General features: G+C 34.1%; 1 protein-coding gene across 3 annotated transcripts in view; it reads left to right on the plus strand.

The window, feature by feature from the left end:
- Positions 1–10,859: 10,859 nt before the first annotated feature.
- The window catches only part of LOC132701065 (innexin shaking-B), a 28,879-nt gene continuing 17,382 nt past the window's right edge, over positions 10,860–22,356 (plus strand). Inside the window, exons 1-4 of one of the 3 annotated variants that reach the window (XM_060668720.1) lie at positions 10,860–11,395; positions 12,760–13,035; positions 14,958–15,091; positions 16,156–16,336. In XM_060668720.1, coding sequence (XP_060524703.1) covers positions 12,823–13,035; positions 14,958–15,091; positions 16,156–16,336 — 528 coding nt within the window. In that variant the 5' untranslated portion in view covers positions 10,860–11,395; positions 12,760–12,822. Of the gene's footprint in view, positions 11,396–12,759; positions 13,036–14,957; positions 15,092–16,155; positions 16,337–20,512; positions 20,635–20,655; positions 20,723–21,135; positions 21,762–22,356 lie in introns of those variants that run through there. The other 2 variants (XM_060668722.1, XM_060668723.1) reach the window with 2 other exon arrangements.

The raw sequence follows: 22,356 nt of genomic DNA on the forward strand, positions 1-22,356 counted from the left end.
TTTCTGTATGTATTTTTTGGCAGATAAAATTATCAACTATTTTCACGTTCAAAATAATTTCTAAGTGGTAAAAATGTTCAAGAACTAACAGAATTAATTTAGAATATTGCAGCAATATAAGGGAAATTTCAAGAACTACGCAAGCGAAGGAAGCCGGATAATTTGTACCACATTATTTAGGCTTTAACAGATCCATCGTACTTCCTCCTAGACAGAACACTTATTCCTTTTTCGGAAATAGGCTATAAAACGATTGTCTCCCATAGATATGAAATGAAAATAAGCAACACGTTTAAAAAACTGTACTTTAATGTAACTTAAATTAACCACAAATGTACTAGAATTGCTCAAAATTCTGCTTCATAGAATAGAATGGAGAATTTTGTAATTTATCCGAATAGCATTTTGCTAAAGGTCTTTCTTGTTCCATTATTAAAGGTCGCTCTATGTCATTCATTATATTTGTAAACAAATAAAAAAATATATGTATTGTATATATTGCTGTATTATCACTAAAATATAATGTTCTTCAATTGATTCTTTATAGTATTTATTAAACAGTTAACATTAAAACAAATAAATGAAGCAAGATTGTCGTCACGAGAATAGGGCGGGAGAAACATACGGATAAATTCCTTCATGCCTACCGGGCTTAAGAAACAATTAATATTTAGATATTTTATTATACAGTATTTATCTTTTATCGGATACGTCCCGCAAAATAAACAGCGCGAGAAAGATTTTCATCGTGAGAAATTTCCGGTTCAATTTCACACACCCACAAAAAAATAGGCTCGTTTCCCAAACAAAAATAAGGTTACCCTCGGAACTCGCTCTTTTTCCAATATGTGTCCCATTCGAGAACGATATATTCAAATTATTTTTATGTTTCCCTGCCGGCATTATGGATCGCTGCAATATCGGCAGTAAAATGCGGAAACGGGATAAGGAACCGAGTAATAAAAAAAATGTAAAGAATTGATCTCATCCGTAGGGGTATAAACAATCTTATTGGAAAAAAAGGTTAATGGAATACATTGCGACGAAAGAACCGAAGGTTGAGTGGGGGAATTTTATGATTTATCTGAATAGGATTTTGCGTTTCGGCTACGCTACATATTGTAATTATGGACGTTTTTGGGTCGTTCGTCCGATACTTTTTTGCATTGTTATATTCAAGGGTTGCTAAAGGTATTTCTTGTTCTATTATTTAAGGTCCCACAGTGTTCGAAGTGTTTTCGGAGCATGAGCATTGATTATGCTAATAATGTTGCTATCGCCTCCTACCATCCAAAATGTAAATATTTGACAGTATTCGGCTGAGCATATTGCAAAATATCTTCAGATGTTTTGAAAAACTTGCGAAATTCTTTGCGTCATATTTGTGAACAGGAGCATCTGGAGGTGAAGTGCCTGCAATGCAGGCAACATAAAATTGTTCTGCAGAATAAATATTAACTTGAAACTGCAATTATCTTAAAATGTAATTCAATTATTTCTTACCCATGCATTGGCCATTGCGAAATGAAATCATGAAATTTTGGATTACCCTGTATAATTCCGTATATGTCTACCACCTATAACGCTTCCATTCCATTATAACCGTTCTTTCAAACTGAAAACATTTAAAAATTATGAATCTATTCGAAAATCCCCGGAGGGTTCAAACAAATCGTAGAAAACCTCCGAAGCGCGTTCCCAAAGGGCTCCTCGCTTGTATATTTCCCCCAATTTCCTCTCGAATTGGGTTTTAGAAGCTCGAGGTTTGTTTCTTGCAAATGCGTTTTTCCAATACACCCCGTTCCGCTCCATACGCGGTAAAATTTTAACTGTCCGAATATTGAAACCTTTTTACGGTCCAGATATGGACGAAGACCCTTGCAACGTCGCCGGTCAATCAAGGTTAAAAAAAACTTTTCCGTCAAGAAAAAGTTCGGGTCACTTATACTTCCATAATTAATTTTTTAAGTCGCGCCAAGTTCCTTACTTCTCTCCGAACGAAGTTAATCTGCCACTTATTTCTCGTTTACTTCTGCAGAGTTCTTTTTCAGCGGAGTAACTTTATGAGATTAATTAATTAAAAATCTGACAAATATCAATAGGCGAGGGATATCGTACAACGTTGCCGATACTTTAACGCTTGGTAAAGGGAAAAATATACACGTAATATTAATTTATCTACCCAAGTTTTCTTTATTTACGCTATATTTGGTATGCTTGCAACTTTTATACCAATAAAATTAACTTTAATTTAAAATCCTGAAAGATGGTGTCTGGAATATTCCATTATTAAAATCAATTCCCAGTATCTTCACATCCGGTCCCATCCACCTTCGATACCGGCGTGCATGGGAGCCCCCAACTTACTTAACACAACAATCCAAGGCGACATAATTTATAGTGTATACGTTTGCTCACACTGCGAGCTATTAGCTTTACCACAATTTTGAATCGATTGCTAATATTTCAGTTTCTTAAATAATTAGAATGAAGGGCTTTATTATGAGATGTTGCCAAATTTAAACAAATTAATACTAATTTTATACTCACGACTAGACTTTTGTTTGTCAATCTCAATATACCATCAAACACCTTTGGTAAACTTGTAAAATCACTCACTTACCACACTCTTATTATTTTTTCAATTTAAATACATAATAAATTTGGGTTTCATTTGTTATCAAAATTCAAGTCTTTTTTAGCTTTTAAGTTCACACCAAGATATAGTGTCCACATAAGCAAAGCAATACAAAATAGTATCTACTAACAGTTTATAACCCGGTATCTCTACTACTTTTTACAAAACTTCTGGATTCCTCCTGCGTCGGTTTTTGTTGAACCCAACTTGCTAACGTTTCGCCAATCATCCTGTTGGCTTCTTCAGAGCTTGACTGAAACTCGGATGAGCCTTGAGCTTAGTTAATATTTTTCGTCCAGTCTCTCCAATGTATTGTTTGCCGCATATGCTGTAAATTCCCTGCATCTCGAATGGAATTTTGTCTTTGACGGATCGAAAATGTTGAGAGAATTTTGGACAAGTGGTAAATCTGGTTTTGACGTTATATTTCTTAAGAAGTTCTGATATCTGGTCAGTGATGTTTTGAATGTAAGAAAGGGCAACAGTAGCAAGTGTAGGATTGCTTTGGGCCTCGTTGCAAGATTGTGGTAAAGTGTATTTTGTGATGTAACGACGCAGGAGGCATCCAGAAGATTGTTCAAAAGTATTATAGAAGCTTGTGGAAATTTCTTTGAAAAATATGCTAATACTAGCCCATCACTGCACCAATAAGTAATTTTTTATATAAAAATTTAGTTTGATGAGTAGTGCCCATCTGATGGCAAGGTACACAATCGCAATCGACTCGCTTCGATCACGATTGTTAGCTCAGGAGAAGTAATTCTTAACGACCCCAAATCTCGAAAAAAGCGTTAAACATTTTCGGAATTATCGACAGTTACTTCTGAAAATGTTCGACGTACCCGCAAAATTATTTTCCTTTAAAAGATCTGCCCAAACAAAGAGCATTAAACAAGCGCTTAAACAGCTCACTTTAACTATTGCTAATATATATAGAAAATCTTGCAGAATAGGAATTTTACGAATCTACATGCCCATTGCAGCCACCTGGTAGTCATTTTCGCAAAGTTGAAAATAATTTTTCACATTTTATCAAGGTCGAATCACTTTTTTTTTCCAAATTTATGAAATCATCTGTTTCGCTGATACGTTGTCCTTACTAGGACAGCTGGTATAAATAGATTTCTAAACTAGTTTTCAACGAGATTTCAAAGAAGGGAGACATTTGCGTTGCAATTGAGTCGCATTCTGCATTAAAATATTTCGATACTTTTCGCTACATTTTCTTGAGAATTTTACGAAATTTTCCTCTATATTGCCTTTGCCTTTGAGGAGCGACGCAGTCACGTGCACTATATACAACTCAAACGAAATTCCTCGAAAATTATTTTTCGCATGGTTCATGGTTCAACAATCAATCGAATGTTTCCGGAATACTCGCAGAATGCGTCATACGAAAGCAATAGGGCTGGGGAAAAATGGAAAAATCGGCAACCCCGCCCCCGTAATTCAATATCCGTACAAAACGAGGCGCAATTTTAATTAAAAATCCACCCACCGTGTTTTCCCGATAATTTTCAATCTTATTATTCCGCGGCCGTATAACAAAAAATGCTTGTCTACCGCAAACGTTTGCATCGGGCAAAAAGGGGGCAACGGTGCACGGAGGTAGCCGGGCGTTAAATTGACTTTTGAAATTAATTTTTGGCCTTTTGTTGCTTCGCATCTTACCGGACTCAGTTATTAGATTTTTACCTCAACAATGTTAGACACCCCAAACATCTGCATTCGGCCTACACATTTCGGCAATTATTATTAATAAAGAGGAAATTAAAATTAAATAAACTCGAAATTAATTTTAAAAATTAAAAATTCAAATTGAAAAATGCGGTTTTATGTACATGGCAGAGATTTTTGTTTTGATAGAGCTTTCATTAAGTAGAGACTTTTGGAAATTTGAGAGTTTCTTTCGATTGACGTTTCAGATATTTCAAGAATCCCGAATTTTACTCACTTTCTTAAGTTGTCACATCTTCGTTACTAATTATTTCAAAAAATAAGAGTAAAGGAAAAACATTTGCAAAATCGGTAAACGAACTAAAGGTATTTATTCTTTTCTTCAATGGATATGTCCATTAAGAAGGCTGAAAATTTTTTTAATGGCGTCGTGGCTTAACACATTAAGAGATTTAGCTTTTAGCCTATCTTTATTTAGATTCGTCTCTCTGATTTGACTCCACGCTATCGATAGCACACATCGACACTGATTTTGATGATTGAAAACTGCTTATTTGTAAATTTTTGGGGGCCCTTTTTCCAAAAAACGCTTATTGCACAATGGCAATGAACTGCCTCGGTTCCCATTGCTCATTCGCTACACTGACAATTTAGGACTTCTTTTGAACAAAATAAATAATCAAGAACATCAATGGGTGCTTTGTGGTGACCTTAAAGTGTTGTGCATGCTCCTAGGACAACAGGGCGGTTATACAAAATTTCCATGCTTTATGTTTGAGTTTGATAGTCGGACCCTTTAGAACACATGGCAGCAAAAATGTATTAAGAGATAACTTAGTTGACCCCAAAAAAGCTTTACTGCTTCCTCTTCATGTCAAACTTGGCTTGATGTTACAATTTTTTATCCCTACATATAAATGGGCAGTTTTTGAAATATTTGTGAGAGAAATTTCCAGCCATATCTGATGCCATGATAAAAGCATTATACAACGACAAGGATTTTCAAAATACAATGAGCAATGTCGAGAAAAACGCCTGGGTTTCATTTAAAGAAGTAATTGATAACTTTCTTGGGAACTCTAAGTAGAAAAACTACGAAAGTATATTACATCACATTCATCGTCTAGGTTGTAATATGAGTGTGAAAACGCATTTTCTGTTTGAAATATTTTCCTAAAAAGCTGGGAGCAGTTATCGAAGAACTGCTGGATGTTAAAAAGGGATATGCGCTTAAACACACACATCCGAATGTCCGGACAACATAGCTTTCTGGCAAAAAGACAAAGATTTCACTCAAAAAAGTCTGAGTAAAGTTTTTTTTTCGCTTTTTTACCTATGATTCCACTTTTTTACTAAATAAAAAAATAAATTATTTTGGAAATATGTTTTTTTTCCTTTAATAATTGCGAAAAAACCTTACGTGATACAAATAAATTCATAGAATTCTTGAACTCAGCCTAGCAAGATTATATAAAATCAGTTTTCAAAATAAAAACGTCAAAAATTGTTGAGACCTATGATAGTTGCACATTGGTGTAACCAGTAGCCGCTGGTTTGATTACGCCCAACAGATAAAAATGTACTTTCGAAAGACTTTGCCACTGGTATAATTCCTTTTAGAAGAATCTGCATTCAACGTTTTCTTCCACTCCCATTAGATTTACGTGCCTCTTTAACGATAGTGGTCCGTCAGTAGCCCTTTCATTATTCTTACAGTCTTTCTTTCATTGCTTAGTAGGTCTAATTTTGTTGGACGTCTGAGAATTTCCTTGGTCTCTCTTTGTCTGCGTGTGTCTCTCTATTATTGTCGCGGTTGTGTGTCCATTCGTATTTTGATTTCACAATGGATTTGGCCACCCCACAAAAGAGATCTGGTACAATCATGAGCCTCTGGCTATTTGCGATCTCATTTGAGGCCTTGTGATAATCCGAAACTAACTTACATGTCCTAAAGTGGTGGTTCCTAGCTTGTTCTTTGAAATAGAACTTTTTATTTTCATCCTCTTTACATGCATTCCGGAATTCTTTCGTAAGTTTTTGATTCTTTTTTGTACCAGATTATTAGACTTTGTGTGTGTTATTCCCGTCTTCTCTGATTGGGATTTGAGTCCTGTAACTTTTAACGACGCAATACTTGGGTTTAGTGATGCCAATAGGTAACCCCACAATTTGGCCTGCATTTATCTATGTGCTAATTATTAGTTTTTGCTTTTCGCTTATTTTCTCAGATCAATAATAATCAAGATGTGACGACTTTTAAAAAAATGAAAAAGTTCTCTTTTTTTAAATATCAACATTCGAAGCAAACTAAGCAAAACCATTAACATTAACGTGCGGTGGCAAAACTTACCCCATTACGCTCTTTAGCTTAATATCGGAAAATACTAGTCAGACACTAAAAGACCGTCTTTTCCGTTTTTATTAAATATTCCTAATTTTCTACACAAAGTGCCTCGGCATGAGTAGATGTGTTTGAACCAATAGTTTGAACAATACGATTGGGGTATAATAACTAAATAATTCAAATCGCATTTCAGACATTTCCGTTCCTATTCGTCAAACATTTATCCATAAATCACCGGCCACCTTTTTTTGTCAGTTCAATAACCAACCCCCGTTGGGATATTCAATTAAAGTCCGTCGTTCGTTTATTATTATCGAAGATTGCGCATTGTTGTCGGGAAATGTAGCGGGTGTCTCATTAAGAATGACCCTTGAATGTATCTCGGGAAGTATTAACTGTCCTGGAAAAAAATTACATCAAAAGTCAAAGACCTGTTCTTAAATGTTACTTATTGCTTGTATTAATTAAATTAAATGGCATTACTGACTTTATAAGCTTTTGTTCTTCTTGACTAAAATTACCTATGGTATTTAATTTTTAAAAATTAAAATTAAAATTTGAAAATAATTTCCAGCATTTTGGGTTAAAATTTGTTAATGATTCCGAGCAAGACAATTGCTGGAAATATATTTTAAATATCTAGTTCTCACGCGAACAGGTGTATTTTCCTTGGAAGCACTGTTCCGAAAATACTTGTAACAGGTATAACATTTCGGAATTGTCAAAAGGTAATTTTACGTTGTGGGAGGACAAAATGTTCGTTACAAAACTTTATTAAATTTGAACTCAATTTTATTAACTTATATTTAAACTGTTTCCATTCCATCTGGTATATTCCCATGATAGAATTTTTTCTCAAACTGATTCTATTATTTGTCCACTGTAATTAGGCCTTGGATTTTAAAAAAATAAATACCCGACTTATGAGGCTTGTATAATCGTAGGATTCTTTATTTCAGTACAAAAAATAAATCGATCAAATATATGATTAATTAGATTGATTAAATTGGCAGGAGAGGTGATCGATCAGGTTACATAAAATGGTTTTACAAACCATTCAATAGTATTTTCTATCTCATTCCAAGATGCAGATAGTATATTGAAAACTTGAAAACCGAGCTAATATAGAGACCACAAACGTCAAATTATATATCTATGATAGAAACTACCTACGCACAAACGCAACAAAATTACGGCAAATTAAATTCATTGGCCGAAATCGTTTGCAAAACTCACTAATCTTATGTTTTTTTGACAAATAACAAACAAAAGCCCCTAAACCTTGCTTGCGTGACAAAAGAAAATAAATACATTTAAACGTCAGACGTAGGAACAAGTTGGGTTAGCTATTAGATGTTCATGTTATTCCTTGTAAAATGAGTGTGCGGTACCAGAAACCAGAAATTCGGTAATAGTGTCGCCGGAAAAATTGCAAATTCCATGCCATATGATGTTATCACCAAATATATAATATCTTTGAGACTGCCAGAAAGCTACATTATGAGGCAAGATAAAATTTAATTTTCCTAGCAGGGCCCGCCCTCTATGTTTCGAGGTCAGAGATTACAGTCACCATCATTACCTACATTCGTTTTCGAACAGATTTTTAAAATATGGAATGTTCATAGCTTGATTCTGGTCCGACAGATGGCGCCACTTTTGTGCAATCTGTACAATTACTGCCTTATTCAATAAATAATAACCTGTAAGATCAAGTAGTATGAAGATTTGAAAAAAATCTTTATTACAACTTAAAGCATAAACAAAGTCTGTGACATTAAAAAAGGGGAATAACACTTTTATGGCACACTTATTTTTACGGCCATAAAAACCAGCCGATCGCAATAAAATTAAACTAATCTCCCATATATTTTAAACTTTATTACTGTTTAGATTTAAATTCATTTTGTTGCAGTTGATTCTATATATATATATATATATATATATATTTCTTTCAAAATGTATCTTTTAAACTTGCATATGTTAATAAAGTTTTTGAACTATACCTTCCTTTAAAACGGTTCAAAGTAAAACTATGACACTCGGAAAATATGCCATTAATTATATTTAAATGGCACTTTCGGTGTTGCCTGGGTATATTGAATATACGAGCATCATTTTTATATTTCCTCTGTTGCAGTATATTGCAAACCTTTTCTGATGTCGACATTTTGCTGTTTATATTCAATATCTTGGTTACAACGATAACTGCAAATCATCATCATACGCCGCCACAATTTATCTTTTCCATTTCTAGCATCGATTGGAGCAGCAAAATAATTTTTCACTTTGTGATTTCGTTTGATGCAGACGATAAATCCAAAATATTTGTTTGTAAAGCGACGATCTACAGACAGGTCGGTTGTAGCAACGAGTAGCGATTTATTGGGTCTTTCTTTTCCTGTCAGTTTTAAAATAAGTCCGGGTCTTGGCACTAGGACCAGCCGTAACACCAGTAACACTATTGTTTCCACAGTGGCGTAGCATGAAATCAATTGGACCGTTTTTTTTAATCGATTTTTATTGTTTTTTTACACATGATTTTTGTCTTTAAATACCATACTGTGTCAGTTTTACAAAGAATATCGACGAAACTTGCTGAAGCCCTAAAGGAAACTAACTTATTTAAATTAAATTTAACGAAACGACACAGACATATGAATATGATGAAATTCTATAGTGTGAACGAATAAAGGTAATCAAGAATATCAAGGCATATACAGGAAGGTATAAAATACAGGACATGCTTCTTCTACTTGGTTGAGATCAAATGATCTGTTAATTCCGGACTTGCCGTTGTATTAATTCTTGAGATGTGGACTGCCAGCTGTCTCTCCACCTCTTCGGCGGTCTACCGGGCGGACGACTTCCTACTGGTATTCCCTAGAGAGCTATGCGGGGTAATCTATCTTCGCCCATCTTTGACGTGGTTCTTACAATATCCTGTACGTTGCATTGTTCTCTTATGGCGGTGTTTCTTACGTGGTGTCTTCTGGTTTTGCCAGCTATTGATCTCGGCTACGCGCAGCATTCTCTTTGTTTTGTTCGTGTCTTCTCTTGTTTCTATCGCGTACGTCATGTCATGTCATGTCTAACGCATGTTTTGTATATTTTAATCTTACTGTCCTTCCGCACGTTGGACCAGACTCTTAGGCAGCCTGAATTTGCTGATGCTTTGTTGATTTGGTCCCTTAGATCTTTGGGTCGTGGCTGCTAGACATGTTCATCCCAACTTACAGAACATGCAAAGGGCTTAAAAGTTTCCTTGAATTTTCCGTTTCTGCTTTTCTCTCTCATGCGTACTATAAAAAAATATAGCAACAAGTACGCACGAATTTTGCTTTTTAACAGTTACTCTACGAGAATACTGAAAGAATTCATAACAAATTCTTGTGGCAGGTCGCATACAAATTGAATACTTAGGATTATAATTACCAGCTAGCTGTAAGTCAAATTAAATACGTTGATTCTTTAAACCAGTACTATACCGAGAGACCTACAATTTTTCCAACATTCTGCACCAATTCCATTCGTGCTCAGATCGGCCAAACTAATCAATTAATACAGTGAATACTTCGACTGTTTTGTTACTGCAAATGTGTTTCGTACTTAAGTTAGATTATTAATTGTTTTGTTCTAATTATTATTTTTGTTATTTTTAATTTTAAATGGCGTAATGTGATATTGCATGTGATGTAACTGTGATTTACTACATGTGTATTTTTTGTTTTTAGAGGTTAGTTGTTTTATTTTAACGTATTTTATTAATTCCATTAGTTAGAATTAAGAAAGTTGTTACACTTAGTGGATTTACCACCCGTTGAAAATAAATAAATCAATTAAATAATTCATTAATTCTAGGAGGGTTGTTATTATTTTAATTATAATTCTTATTGATAAGTAAAAAGCGTAAAGTTCTAGAACAATTTAAATCAACAAATAGATTGTTTGTTTCATGCATTAATTATAATAATATCATAATTTTTTTATTGAAGTTAGAGGAATTGCGTACAAAATTTGTTCTATTTTCATGATTAAGGGTAACAAGTTATAACGAAAATATAAATACAATTGCAATATTTAATCCAACTCTTAACTTAAATTTAATTACTGCAATGCAACAAGAAGTTCTTTTATGAAAAAATAATAACAACAAAATCAAATCGAGCTTTTCTGCGCATAGAATATAAAGTTGACGTTACGCAATGTTACAGATTAGGCAAGTTTCAAATGGAGATTGTATTTTTCAGTTTCTAACACTTAGATACAGGTGCATATAAACCCAAAAATTCTTTTTATTTTCGTAACCCAGTTAAATTCAGACAGCGTGCGTATACTGAAACAGAAAATATTTACAACCATTAACCTGAAATAACACCATAAGTAACGCAAATCTACTCGGCCAGCACGTCCATGTTTTCCACATGTTCCCGTGTATTTTCGTTAGTACATAATTTATTAACAACGATTTCGGCTGTCACTCGCGTGATAGTAAAAATAAAAAAAAAAGTTTTGCATTCTGTCGCTGACAATCTGCGGCGATCTAAGATTGAACAACCGCGAACACAACGAAATTTAAAATTAGTCGTGGTAGCGTTTTCGAACTCTGGCAATTATTTCCAGGCACCGCTTTGTTTTCGACTTTCCCGAGTTCTAGTGAAGAAATGTGTCTAATCGTATGGGTGACCGTGCTGGAACGATGCCCTTGGTGATGGTAACCCTCGATACAGATCCAGGTAAGTGCGGTAAAAGTGACTAGAGACAGTAAAAGAATGAAAGTTTTTATCCACGTTGGCATATTAAAACAATTCATAAACGCTCTTGAACTCTGCTTGAAACGAAATCAAATTCACTTCCTCGTGCACATGTCGTTTATGTTTACAAAGCAGTATTGGGTGGCACTTTGAGGTATATATCTTTTGGTTAACTCAACTCGACCTGAAAAAGAGATAGAAAGATAAAAACCCTAACCGAGCAATTTCATCAGGGGCGTCTTTTAAGCTTATAATGTTATACATATTTATGAAGTTGGTATCTTGACAACTTGACAGCCTCATCAAACGTTCCGACAAATAAATCGAAGAGATTCTTCAATTTAAAGTTACTATAGATTTATTTATGAAACTAAATAAATTTTGCAAAATGTTTAACAATATATAAGAATTTTTCATCATAAATTCTATAAACATGTCGGCACGAAGTTCTGAGAAACAAACTTACCGAGTTTTGAAAAGTTTTCCAAACATATTTTGACAAATTGATACTTAACGTCCTTGCCTTTTCTTTGCAGAAATAAGTCTTTTGGTATTTGGTGATTTTTTACTGTCTCGAAATAAACTCGAGATTTCTTTGGTTCACATATTCAGCCTCCAACAGACAACGTCGATTTTTTTGGGAAAAACTGTCACCGAATTGTTGGAAAAAAATTCGCTTATGCTCAATCTACTATATTTGTCTCCACACTTCATTCTTCATTCATTCATTGTGGGTTTACCGGAAAATGTATACCAAAAATTTCATTTTAAAATTAATAAAAAGTATCTGTGAAACTCATTATATACACTGTCACCCCTATAAACTCTGCATTACATGGAAATTCATTTTATTAAATAATATAATTTATTGAATATTTTTATCTTATTTTTTAAGTCCAACTTAACCAAACCAAACTTAATTTGGTTTTAAAATGTTTAATATAACTTTGAATCAACTTTGACGTTTCATATACGCGCTTTTGAATATTTTCCTTGAAATCTAGTATTTAAGATAAATTTAAAGAAAAACGCTTTATTAAGTTATTCAGTCTAATCCTTTAAGTACTTGGATTCCTATTTCTTTAAATTAGGGTGTACCAAAGATAATATTAAGTTGTTATAATCAACTTAAATAAATACAAACACTACGAAACTCCGAACACACAAATCCTGGCTAAGCTACCGCATGAGAATTTTCTTTTTTTTTTAAATACCAAAATGTTTATTGCCTATAAACAATTATTGTATTCACGTAAATACACTAAGAACAATAATAAATATGAATTGTTACCAATCTACGACTATTGAAAATGGCATTTTTTTTTTTTATTTGTTGCCCACCACAGCATTGTGGAGTGTCCCGCGAATCGAAAGATGATCATTGGCGTTACCAATCCTATAAGTGCCCCATGGGAAGACCTAAACCCGAAACCAGTAGCCTGGTGGGAAGTTTCGGGCACAAAGAACGCATATTCTACAAGACCCACCCCAAAGTCCAACCGGCGCTAAAATCAAAATTGAAAAGGCACACTTTGGATTTTCCGCGAAGGAGAAGGCGGGCTCAGAGGAACGAAGGTTACGTCGCAATGGACCTGCTGAGAAGTTTTTATATGCTCACACAAGTAAGTTTTCCAAAATAGTAATATCATTTATTATTAAAATACTGGCAGCTATTTGGAGCTACGCAGCATTTATAATTGCAAAATCAATTTTTTAACTTAGATAAGCCATTTTTGACATTTAATTCTGAGAGAATATCCGAATAAAAATAATTAATTAATTATTGAAGTTTGAACTTTTGTCTTGGCGTCCGATGTGGGAAATTGAAGACGGAAGGGCTTCTGAAGAAGCCACTAGTTCTAGCAAACGTTAGGAAGCGATTCCAATCGACAACGGTCTTTAGATCTGAATCAGGACAACAGATCAACTGGCGGGGACGGCCTTAACCAATTTGTCGAAAATAAGATAGTTAACAAATCGTATTACGGAGTCAAATGATGCAAATGTCCCTTTAAACAAAAGTTCACACAAAAAATGTTTAATTACTAAGTTTAAATCTACACCAAATTTATATTAGAAAATAATATGTCCCTGTGTATCGAGGGTCAAGCTGATATTAATCTATTGTTGATATTAATTAATATTGTTGTATGCACTATGTAGAAATAATAATGTTATACGAAGTAGCAAAGAAAAGTTCTCCAAAAATTTAAAAAGCATGTACAAAATAGACTCAATTCTTAATAACAATTCAAACAATATTATTTCCTTAATATTTATTAATGCTATTATTATTTTATTAATTTAATTACAAATTTTTAAGTAACCACATATTCGTAAACTAAACAATGGAATGTGTGAACGTTTAGTGCACGAAGCATAAAAAACTGCTTTGGACACTATTCAAAATTGTGTTTGATTAGTAAATATCCTAAAGAATTAGGCTACTAAGTTACAATATAAATTCTTTAAAATTTATATTTCATTTTTATAACTTCTAGGATATTGAAATTGATGAAAACCTCCGAAAATTCTTAAAACTTTCTTACTAATACAATTATGAAAAACTGGAAATTAAGAACTTAGTAGCCCAAAATAATTAAAATATACAAGTTTGTAACAAATCTTCATCTTCAAATCACTGTTATATTATTTTTTCATAGCAAGAGTGGCTGAGCCGCCATACTTGCTAGAGAATCTCCAATTAATAATAATATTAATAATAACCAAACATAAAAGAAAACGTGCCACTAAAATCTGCACTTATAATTAATCAATCAATGAAATTTAGAAAAAAAAAACCATATGGTTACAAAGCATAACAACACCGGCTATAAACCGTGCAATAATCTAAATTTCGATCCTTCATTTTTGGCACGTTGGCCAAATAAACCGTGCGGTTGATTTATAGTTTTTGCGCAATTGCTGGAAGTTTAATTGGCGATTTTGATTTCGGTTTCTTTACCGCTATTTACAAGTCAAATCACCAAGGAGGCAAAAATTCGTGAAAATAAAAGGAGTAGATAACAAAAAATTTTATGAGACAGAAGGGTCTCAAACTAAGCACGCTTGAGATAATTGAGTAATAATTAATTATATACAATATAAAATAATGAATTTGATGGTATTGGTCTGATATTTTTGTTTATCCTGGTTCGCGTATTTCACTCTCCCAAGCGAGTTTTCTTTATTGACCCCATTAAATTAAATTAAAACGTTGAAAGTCCGAAGCCATAATTCTATCGACGAGGTGTCCGCAACATTACAAGATAATGAAAAATTACACTCTTAATTGTAGCAATTATTCTTGTCAAAGAGTGAAACGACATCAAAGAATTAATTATCTAAATTTAAAATGAGGTTTTCGCAATCGGTATTCCGCGAACACGTGTTTCCTCCCGTAGTCGCTCTTAAAAAAGACCACTATTTATAAAGCCTCTAGTTTTTAACCGCCTAGAGTTTGTGTGGTCCATGATATGCTTACTTGACTTAAAACGTTGATGTCATTTCGAATCAGTCAATGATATTTGTACTTTCCTTTCAGACTAGTAGTATAGTGATAGATTCACCGATATTTCGTCTGCACACCAATGCTAGCGTTGTCATTTTGATAACGTTTTCAATAGTTGTTACAACAAGACAATACGTAGGAAATCCTATCGACTGTGTGCACACAAGGTAATAAGGCCCAGCTAGAATTATTAGAAAGGTGTACAGTGACGTCATCGCCTCCCGCGCGAAAATTGTTTCTTTTTCTCTTTCTCTCGCTCTCTTAGACCTCTATAAATATAGAGCTAGTTTATATACCTACCTGAAAGCAGGCAATAGAACAGAACAAAACAAATAATTCGTGCATAGGAAATCATGACGTCACCTTACGCTTTTGTAATAATTCGGACCATATTTCTTAAAACTGATTAATGAATTTTCATCGGTTGGGTATTATCATTCCATCACGTTCAATAAATGGTGGATGCGCCGGTGCTAGTGTTTTAATTCCAACAACAATTATGTAAAATAGTTGTTTGAAAAAAAACGTGGATTAAGAATTAGATCAATGTAGATTAACAAACCTTCTACAGTTAAACGAACTAATAATAGTCAAATAAAGTCAACATCTAAAATTTATTACAATTTTTAATTGGCAATTCATTTTGCATAATTTATGGCGTATAGGTACTGCGTATTACGTAAATGAGAAAGAAACCAGAAGAACGTTTAATAGACTTTTTGATTTATTGATTTTTTTTCCGTTTATAATATAATCTAATTTAATTTCCAAGTGGATTGATTGGCAGCCGTTTAAATTTAATTACGATTTTTATTACATGAAATTTTTGGTTAATGTTCTCTAGAATTTGTTCGTTTGTTACGAATAGACGATAATAAAAGGAACAATATATTTCCAGGACGAAAAAAAATGAACGGACGGGTTTTAGTAAGCCCCGATACTTTGTGTGACGTTCGGAAAACCCATTAGTACTTCTAAAAAGAAATTTAATTATAGAACAAAACTGACTTACTGCAAATACTGTTTGAAATCATTTGAAAGTGAAAACGAAGTTAGTAATTATATTCACTGCAAATGTCAAAGCTATTGAGATTCAGTAAGGTTTGTAAAGTATTTCTGTATACTAGCCTTTATTTTTTATTTATTTTTATCAGATACATCACGGCGGGTGTTTAGCAAATCTAATACCAGAATAATTTTAAATTATTATTTATTATTATTATTTTATTAGGGATATTCCCGAAGACGTGTTAAACACATACTGCTGGATACATTCGACCTTCACCGTAAGAGACGCAAATGTCAACATAGTTACCGACCAAGCTCACTATCCAGGGGTGTTATTCGCTGGAAACAAACCAATCAAGCAAGTGAAATACTACCAGTGGGTGGCTTTTGTCCTATTTTTTCAGGTAAGTCTAAGTTTAGTTTGAGAGATAAGAGGTAATATTATATTATCCGAGTGAATCCGGCGAGTGTTTAATAAACGTCAAAACACCAAAGGCGATTTTAGATCACTGACGTGATCAATTGTTTTCATCCTACCAATGACTCACCAATGATGTCAGATCGGTCTGAATGGAATGGAATAAATAAAATGACAAATTATAAATAATCGGGAAAAAGGCATTTTTGACTTTCTTTTAATCACAAAACTGTTGCTCCTTATGAACTTATATTATTAATTGCGGACAATCAAGTCTGATTGAGGTTGTTAATCTTTGTCATTTATTTTAATTTTAATAACAGCCATTTCCAATTCCACAAAAACCAACCAACTGCAAGTAATTTGGCTACCAAAAACAAAGCTTTGCAAACTTAATAATCTCAGAAAATTTTGTGAGTTCTTTGCCTTAATTTGCTGAATAATAATTTGTCACTGATTTAAATTTGTCTTATCAGTGTTTAAAATCTACCCAAAAAATCCAAGTACAGGCAACGTCCGAAGTTATTTGCGACCGTGGCTAAAGAAGCATCCCAAAGAGTCACTTTGCTCACGCTTCGTGCATTTTAGAGTACGGAGTAGAAAATAGTATATTATGCAACAAGTTCGGTAAACGGCATTTGACTCACTAGTTTATTTGACCCGAGCGGAGCGAGTGTTTAATAAACGAGTGACTTAAAAAGTTTACCGAACGTATTACATACTATACTTTTTCTACGACTTTTAGTTATTGGGTACATTTTCGCAAAACAACACGAATACATTCACTGACATAACCGCCAGAATTGGCAAACGTCAAAATTCAGAGCGTGGGACATATCTCCGAAAACATCCGATTGCTGCCAAACCCGTGCGGTAAAATCGCGGAAATGTCCGACGTGGCTCGGATTCGTGGGAAACGAAACTGACGTGGTATAGCGACGCTTCCCGCACGCTAGATCGGTGCGTAATTAGGTATTTTACAGACGGGAGTAGAAAAATATATTTTTCACACATTGATATACTTCATCAGTCACTAAAGTAGCGTTTGTCAAATTTAATTGAAAGCAGAAAACGACGGAGATGTTATTATTTTTTTGCGCTGATCCCTTAGACATACAGCAGTTAATGTTTCACTTTGATACAATCCATGAGCTTTTATTGCCTTAGTTCTCATAATGAACCAGGTGGATCTCAGGGGGTTCACAATTTAAAAGCGGGAGCTGCGAAAAACTTTTACTTGTACAAACTTGCATACTCCATATTCAGAGATGTAGCTGCAGAGGGTCCATTGGAAACAGGTAAATTTTCAAAGTGGTCTATGAGAAAAAAGGCTAAGAACTTCTGCTTTAGGGTGATAATTTGCAAATATCTAAGGAGCCTCTACTACTTAGTTGATATAACTACAAGAAAGCGCCTACGGAATGGTAGACCTTCTTGTTCTGTGGTTCCAAATGGGCGGAGTTAGGCGAGAATGTATCTCTTCTGCGATTATAGCTTTAAAGACAATGGAAGTCGTTATATATCTGACAAAAACTAGACTTCAGGGTCAATTAAGTAAGTTGACGGATTAACATGTTATCATAAAATTGCTAAAAGGATTTAACTTCTCTTACGTATTGTCAGTAAAATTAACTTCTGCAAATCAAATTCCATTAAATTCTCATAAAACTTCTCAATTCAGAATGTGCGCATGTTCCAGTGATTTAAAATTTCGCTTACAACCAATGACCGCGGTCTTCAATTAATATGGTCGCTGAGAGTTCGTCAATTCGGCAGTTTTTTGTTTTCATTTGCTCAGATGAAAACAAATTTTCTTGGAAAATAATAGTTAGCTACGCTTTTTACAAAACTTTGTTTTTGCGTAGTCGAAATTGCTGACGTTTCGCTAATCATCCTGTTGGCTTCTTGAGAGCTTGACTGAAACTGACGGAATCCAGAAGTTTTGTAAAAAGCATTACAGTAGCCTGTGGAAGTTTCTTTGTAAAAAAAACTATTTAGGGACGTTTCAGCGGTTTAGAAAGAAAATAGCGCAAAGGAATTGGAACATGGAACTGAATGAGTATCCATCAATGAAACATACGGGAAATCGAAATAGTAACATTTTTGCTACTCGATGCAGAAGCGCCAAAGTTAACAAATCAGCGTAAATACGAAAATGGTAGGCAGTCGTTTTTATAAACATGTTAACGCAAATAACGGGGTATAAACTAAATATGCAATCGGGAGTTTTTGCCAAAAATAATACAGCCGACGGGAAGGCCGTTATTCGCTTCGGACTAATCCGTCTCGGTACTGACAGGGCCGGATTTAAAAACTTTATCCAGGACATCAAAATTTCATTTACGAAAAAAAAAGAGTTTTCGTGTATAAGCTCTCGATTGTTAGGTCAGATTTTAATTTTTTTAAAACGTATGAGCCCAAAGATGAAGAGAGGAATAAAAACTCATTACTACTACACAGATCTAAAATGATTTTGATGTTTGAAAGCTCTTTGCTTGTTTTTATATTTTTGGAGGTCCTTTTTCCAAAAAACGCCATATTTTTACACCATCGCGTCATCGCTCTGTATCTTAAAAATGTTATTTTATTAATATTAATGATTTTTTGAAAAAATTTAGAAAATTATATAATAAGAAACAAATTGTGTATCTCAATCTTGACTCTGCTATTCGGCCAGTTCCTCGCCGACCAGATGTACCGATACCTACAGCCCCAAAAGAACAAGAAAACGTTATATTGTCACAATCAGAGGAATTTAATTCCGATCCAGATGACTCAGATTTCGTACTAGATTTCAGAGAGCAAACAGTGTTTAACCAGATCGAATTAAATGATTAGTGGTTAGCATCCACATTTCAGGACAAGCATTTACTGGCACCTGACGTCACACCAAGCTTTTACCGGTATCGCGAAAAAGAGTTATGTCAATATTTTATTCAGAAAGTACCGCTAGTGTATTGCAACAATATTCCTGACTTAGTTTTAAAATTAGGAAAAGAAGAATGCCCCCTGTTTATTGACTCAAGTAAGCGTAGTTTAAAAAATGCTTTATTGTACAATGGTAACGAACGGGCCTCGGTTCCCGTTGCACATTCGGAACATTTAAAAGAAACGTATGAAAATTTAGGACTTCTTTTAAAGAAAATAAACTACCAAGAACATCAGTGGATGCTTTGTGGGTGAGTTTAAAGTGCTGTGCATGCTCTTAGGACAACAGTGGGGGTATTACAAAATTTCCATGCTTTATTTGTGATTGGGATAGTCTGGCAAGAGATAGACATTGGACTCAAATAGAATGGCCCTTTAGAATAAGCCTTACATCTGGTAGCGAAAATATATTAAGAGATAGCTTAGTTGACCGTCAAAAAGTTTTACTGCCTCCTCTTCATATCAAACTTGGCTTGATGGAGCAGTTTGTTAAAGCCCTAGACAAAAATGGACAGTGTTTCAAATATTTGTACTAGAAATTTCCAGTCTTATCTGATGCTAAGATAAAAGAAATTTTTTTGCACTGCAAATAAGAACATTTTGCAAAAACAAGTATTTTCAAAGCACAATGACCAATGTCGAGACAAACGACTGCGTTTTATTTAAAAAAGTTTCTTGGGAACTCAAAGGACGAAAACTATGAAAGTATTGTTCAACATATGTTATAACACTATCATCGTTTAGATTGTCATATGAGTTGGAAAGTGCATTTCCTTTTTTCACACTTGAACTATTTTAGAAATACAGTTTCTTTTCTTTTTGATATTTACAACAAACCTTACGTGTTACAAATAAATGCATAAAATTTTTAAAATCAGCCTACCTAAATTATATAAAATCAGTTTTCAAAACAATTAATTTTGTAGACCTCACTCTATTTGAAGATGCTCTGTAGTTCATTAACTAGGTGTTCATGACTTTTTCATTCTGTTTGGACAGAATATAGAAATATTCAGTTCCGGTACTGGTTTTTAAATGCAAGTAAATTTTTCCGAGTTAAAAATACAACGAAGAGGCGATTGTTTTATCTTACTGGTTGCCGGACCCCAAAATAGAATAGGCGGCGTGCGAGGCGTACCGACGCCTACCGCGGACGACGACGACGACGACGTCCAAGACGGAGGCAATTAGCAGTGTTACGTCGCGACGCCGCGCGTCTTCGGCGGTTATGGTGCGGAAAGAAAGGTCGAAGCACGTGGGTTGCGGCCAGTGAGATTCGAAACGTTGCCGGTTAAGAGTTATCAAGTTTGATGTGAATCGGTGATTTACAAGTTCTGTTAAAGTGATGATTTTGAGGTTAGAACTGTGCCGACTAAAGTTTTTGCAACTGACTTCAATGCAGAGTGCTTTTTGTAGCCGAATTATTAACTAAAGGGGAACGATAGTATTGGATTTCTTGTAGATAGTTTCGATAGCTGTAGATATTTCCATAGTGTCCTTTCCATGACAAATTTTTCACTTACACATGTGAATACTTTAATTACTAAAATGTTACTATTTATGAAAATGTACTGCGTTTTGTTAACAGAGTCTCGCGTCTCTACATAACGCAACTAACCTTAACCTCAAAAAATATCCCACGCGACAGTGCTGATAAAAAATTTAGTGCTCTAGTCGTTTGTGCAACAGAGACTATACATGATGCGAGGAATCGAATGTTCTCTGCAATATTATAGTTGCAAATGACATTTCTGACTATTTTTCAGCAAAACATCAAACTCGGAATGTTTAGCTTAGCACAAGACACTTTTCTTTCAGGTAATTTTTAAAAATAACCTGTTTTTTACAATATACTAGCTTTCGTTACTTGACACTCTGCTTTGAAACCAACTTGCAACCAAACAATAACTGCTACGTGGAAAAGGACTTGCCTTAATATGCAGACCCCCATCAAACTTGTAGACATTTTCCTCACCGGAGGGACCAACTTCTGTTCTAAGTAGAATTATCGTCTTCCTTGTTCTTATTATGCCAAAACCGTTTTGTCGGCATTATGACAAATCTGGCGGATCAAACCAAAGAAACTGTAAGAAACCTTGACGACTCACCATCATACCACCATGCTCGATATATTTCGCGGTTTGAAAGCGTTGCTCAAAGTAAGCGCAATTCAAATCGATTCGCCGGTATTTCGACTTCACTACTCAATCACCGTGTGCATATTGATAGCGTTCAGTTTGATAGTGACCACGAGACAGTACGTAGGTAACCCGATCGATTGTATCCACACCAAGGACATTCCCGAAGACGTTTTTAATACGTTCTGCTGGATACATTCAACTTTTACCGTGTCAACCAATAAACAAGAACCCTACGCAAAGATGTACTTACCGGGCAGCCCTGGTATACGTACCACGCACAACGACAAGGAGAAGAAATTGTACAAATACTACCAGTGGGTCAGTTTTTGTCTCTTTTTTCAAGTAAGTTAAGTTAGATGATGATTCTATGTAACTTAATTTTGTATCAAAGTCTTAATGCAAAGGCTATATACTAAATTGTGAATTTTAAAAAGTAGGGATACTAAATAAGGGATTGACTATTACTTCAAGTGATTGTATATCGTAAAACAAAATTCTTACCCCTCAATTAACATATCTAAATCTGAACCTGTATTAAACATTTTTGATTTTACCTAAGATGGCCACGGAACATTACTAAATAATTAATTTTGCAGGGTTTGAAAAAGTTTATAAAAACAAATTTGCATCCTTATTTAAAAAAAAAAATATTTCTGATAAGGAAAAATATAATTAAATCGTTGATAAATAAGAATATTTCTACTAACCAAAAATTATTTTTATTTTTTTTTTATATTTTATCACAGTAACACATTAACAGGTCTATCTGTGTTTTGACATAACGAAGTAACTAAAAAAACAAATTCCAATTACTGCACAACAAACGTCTACATGTAGAACAAACTTTAGGAAGAAAATAATGTTATTAACTTGATCATTCAAAGGAACACAAAAGTTCGAATAAACATTTCAAGGATAATTTTGATGAACTCCATAC

This window comes from Cylas formicarius, unplaced genomic scaffold, assembly GCF_029955315.1.
Source record: "Cylas formicarius isolate icCylForm1 unplaced genomic scaffold, icCylForm1.1 PGA_scaffold_4__25_contigs__length_36172078, whole genome shotgun sequence".
Classification (NCBI taxonomy): domain Eukaryota; kingdom Metazoa; phylum Arthropoda; class Insecta; order Coleoptera; family Brentidae; genus Cylas; species Cylas formicarius.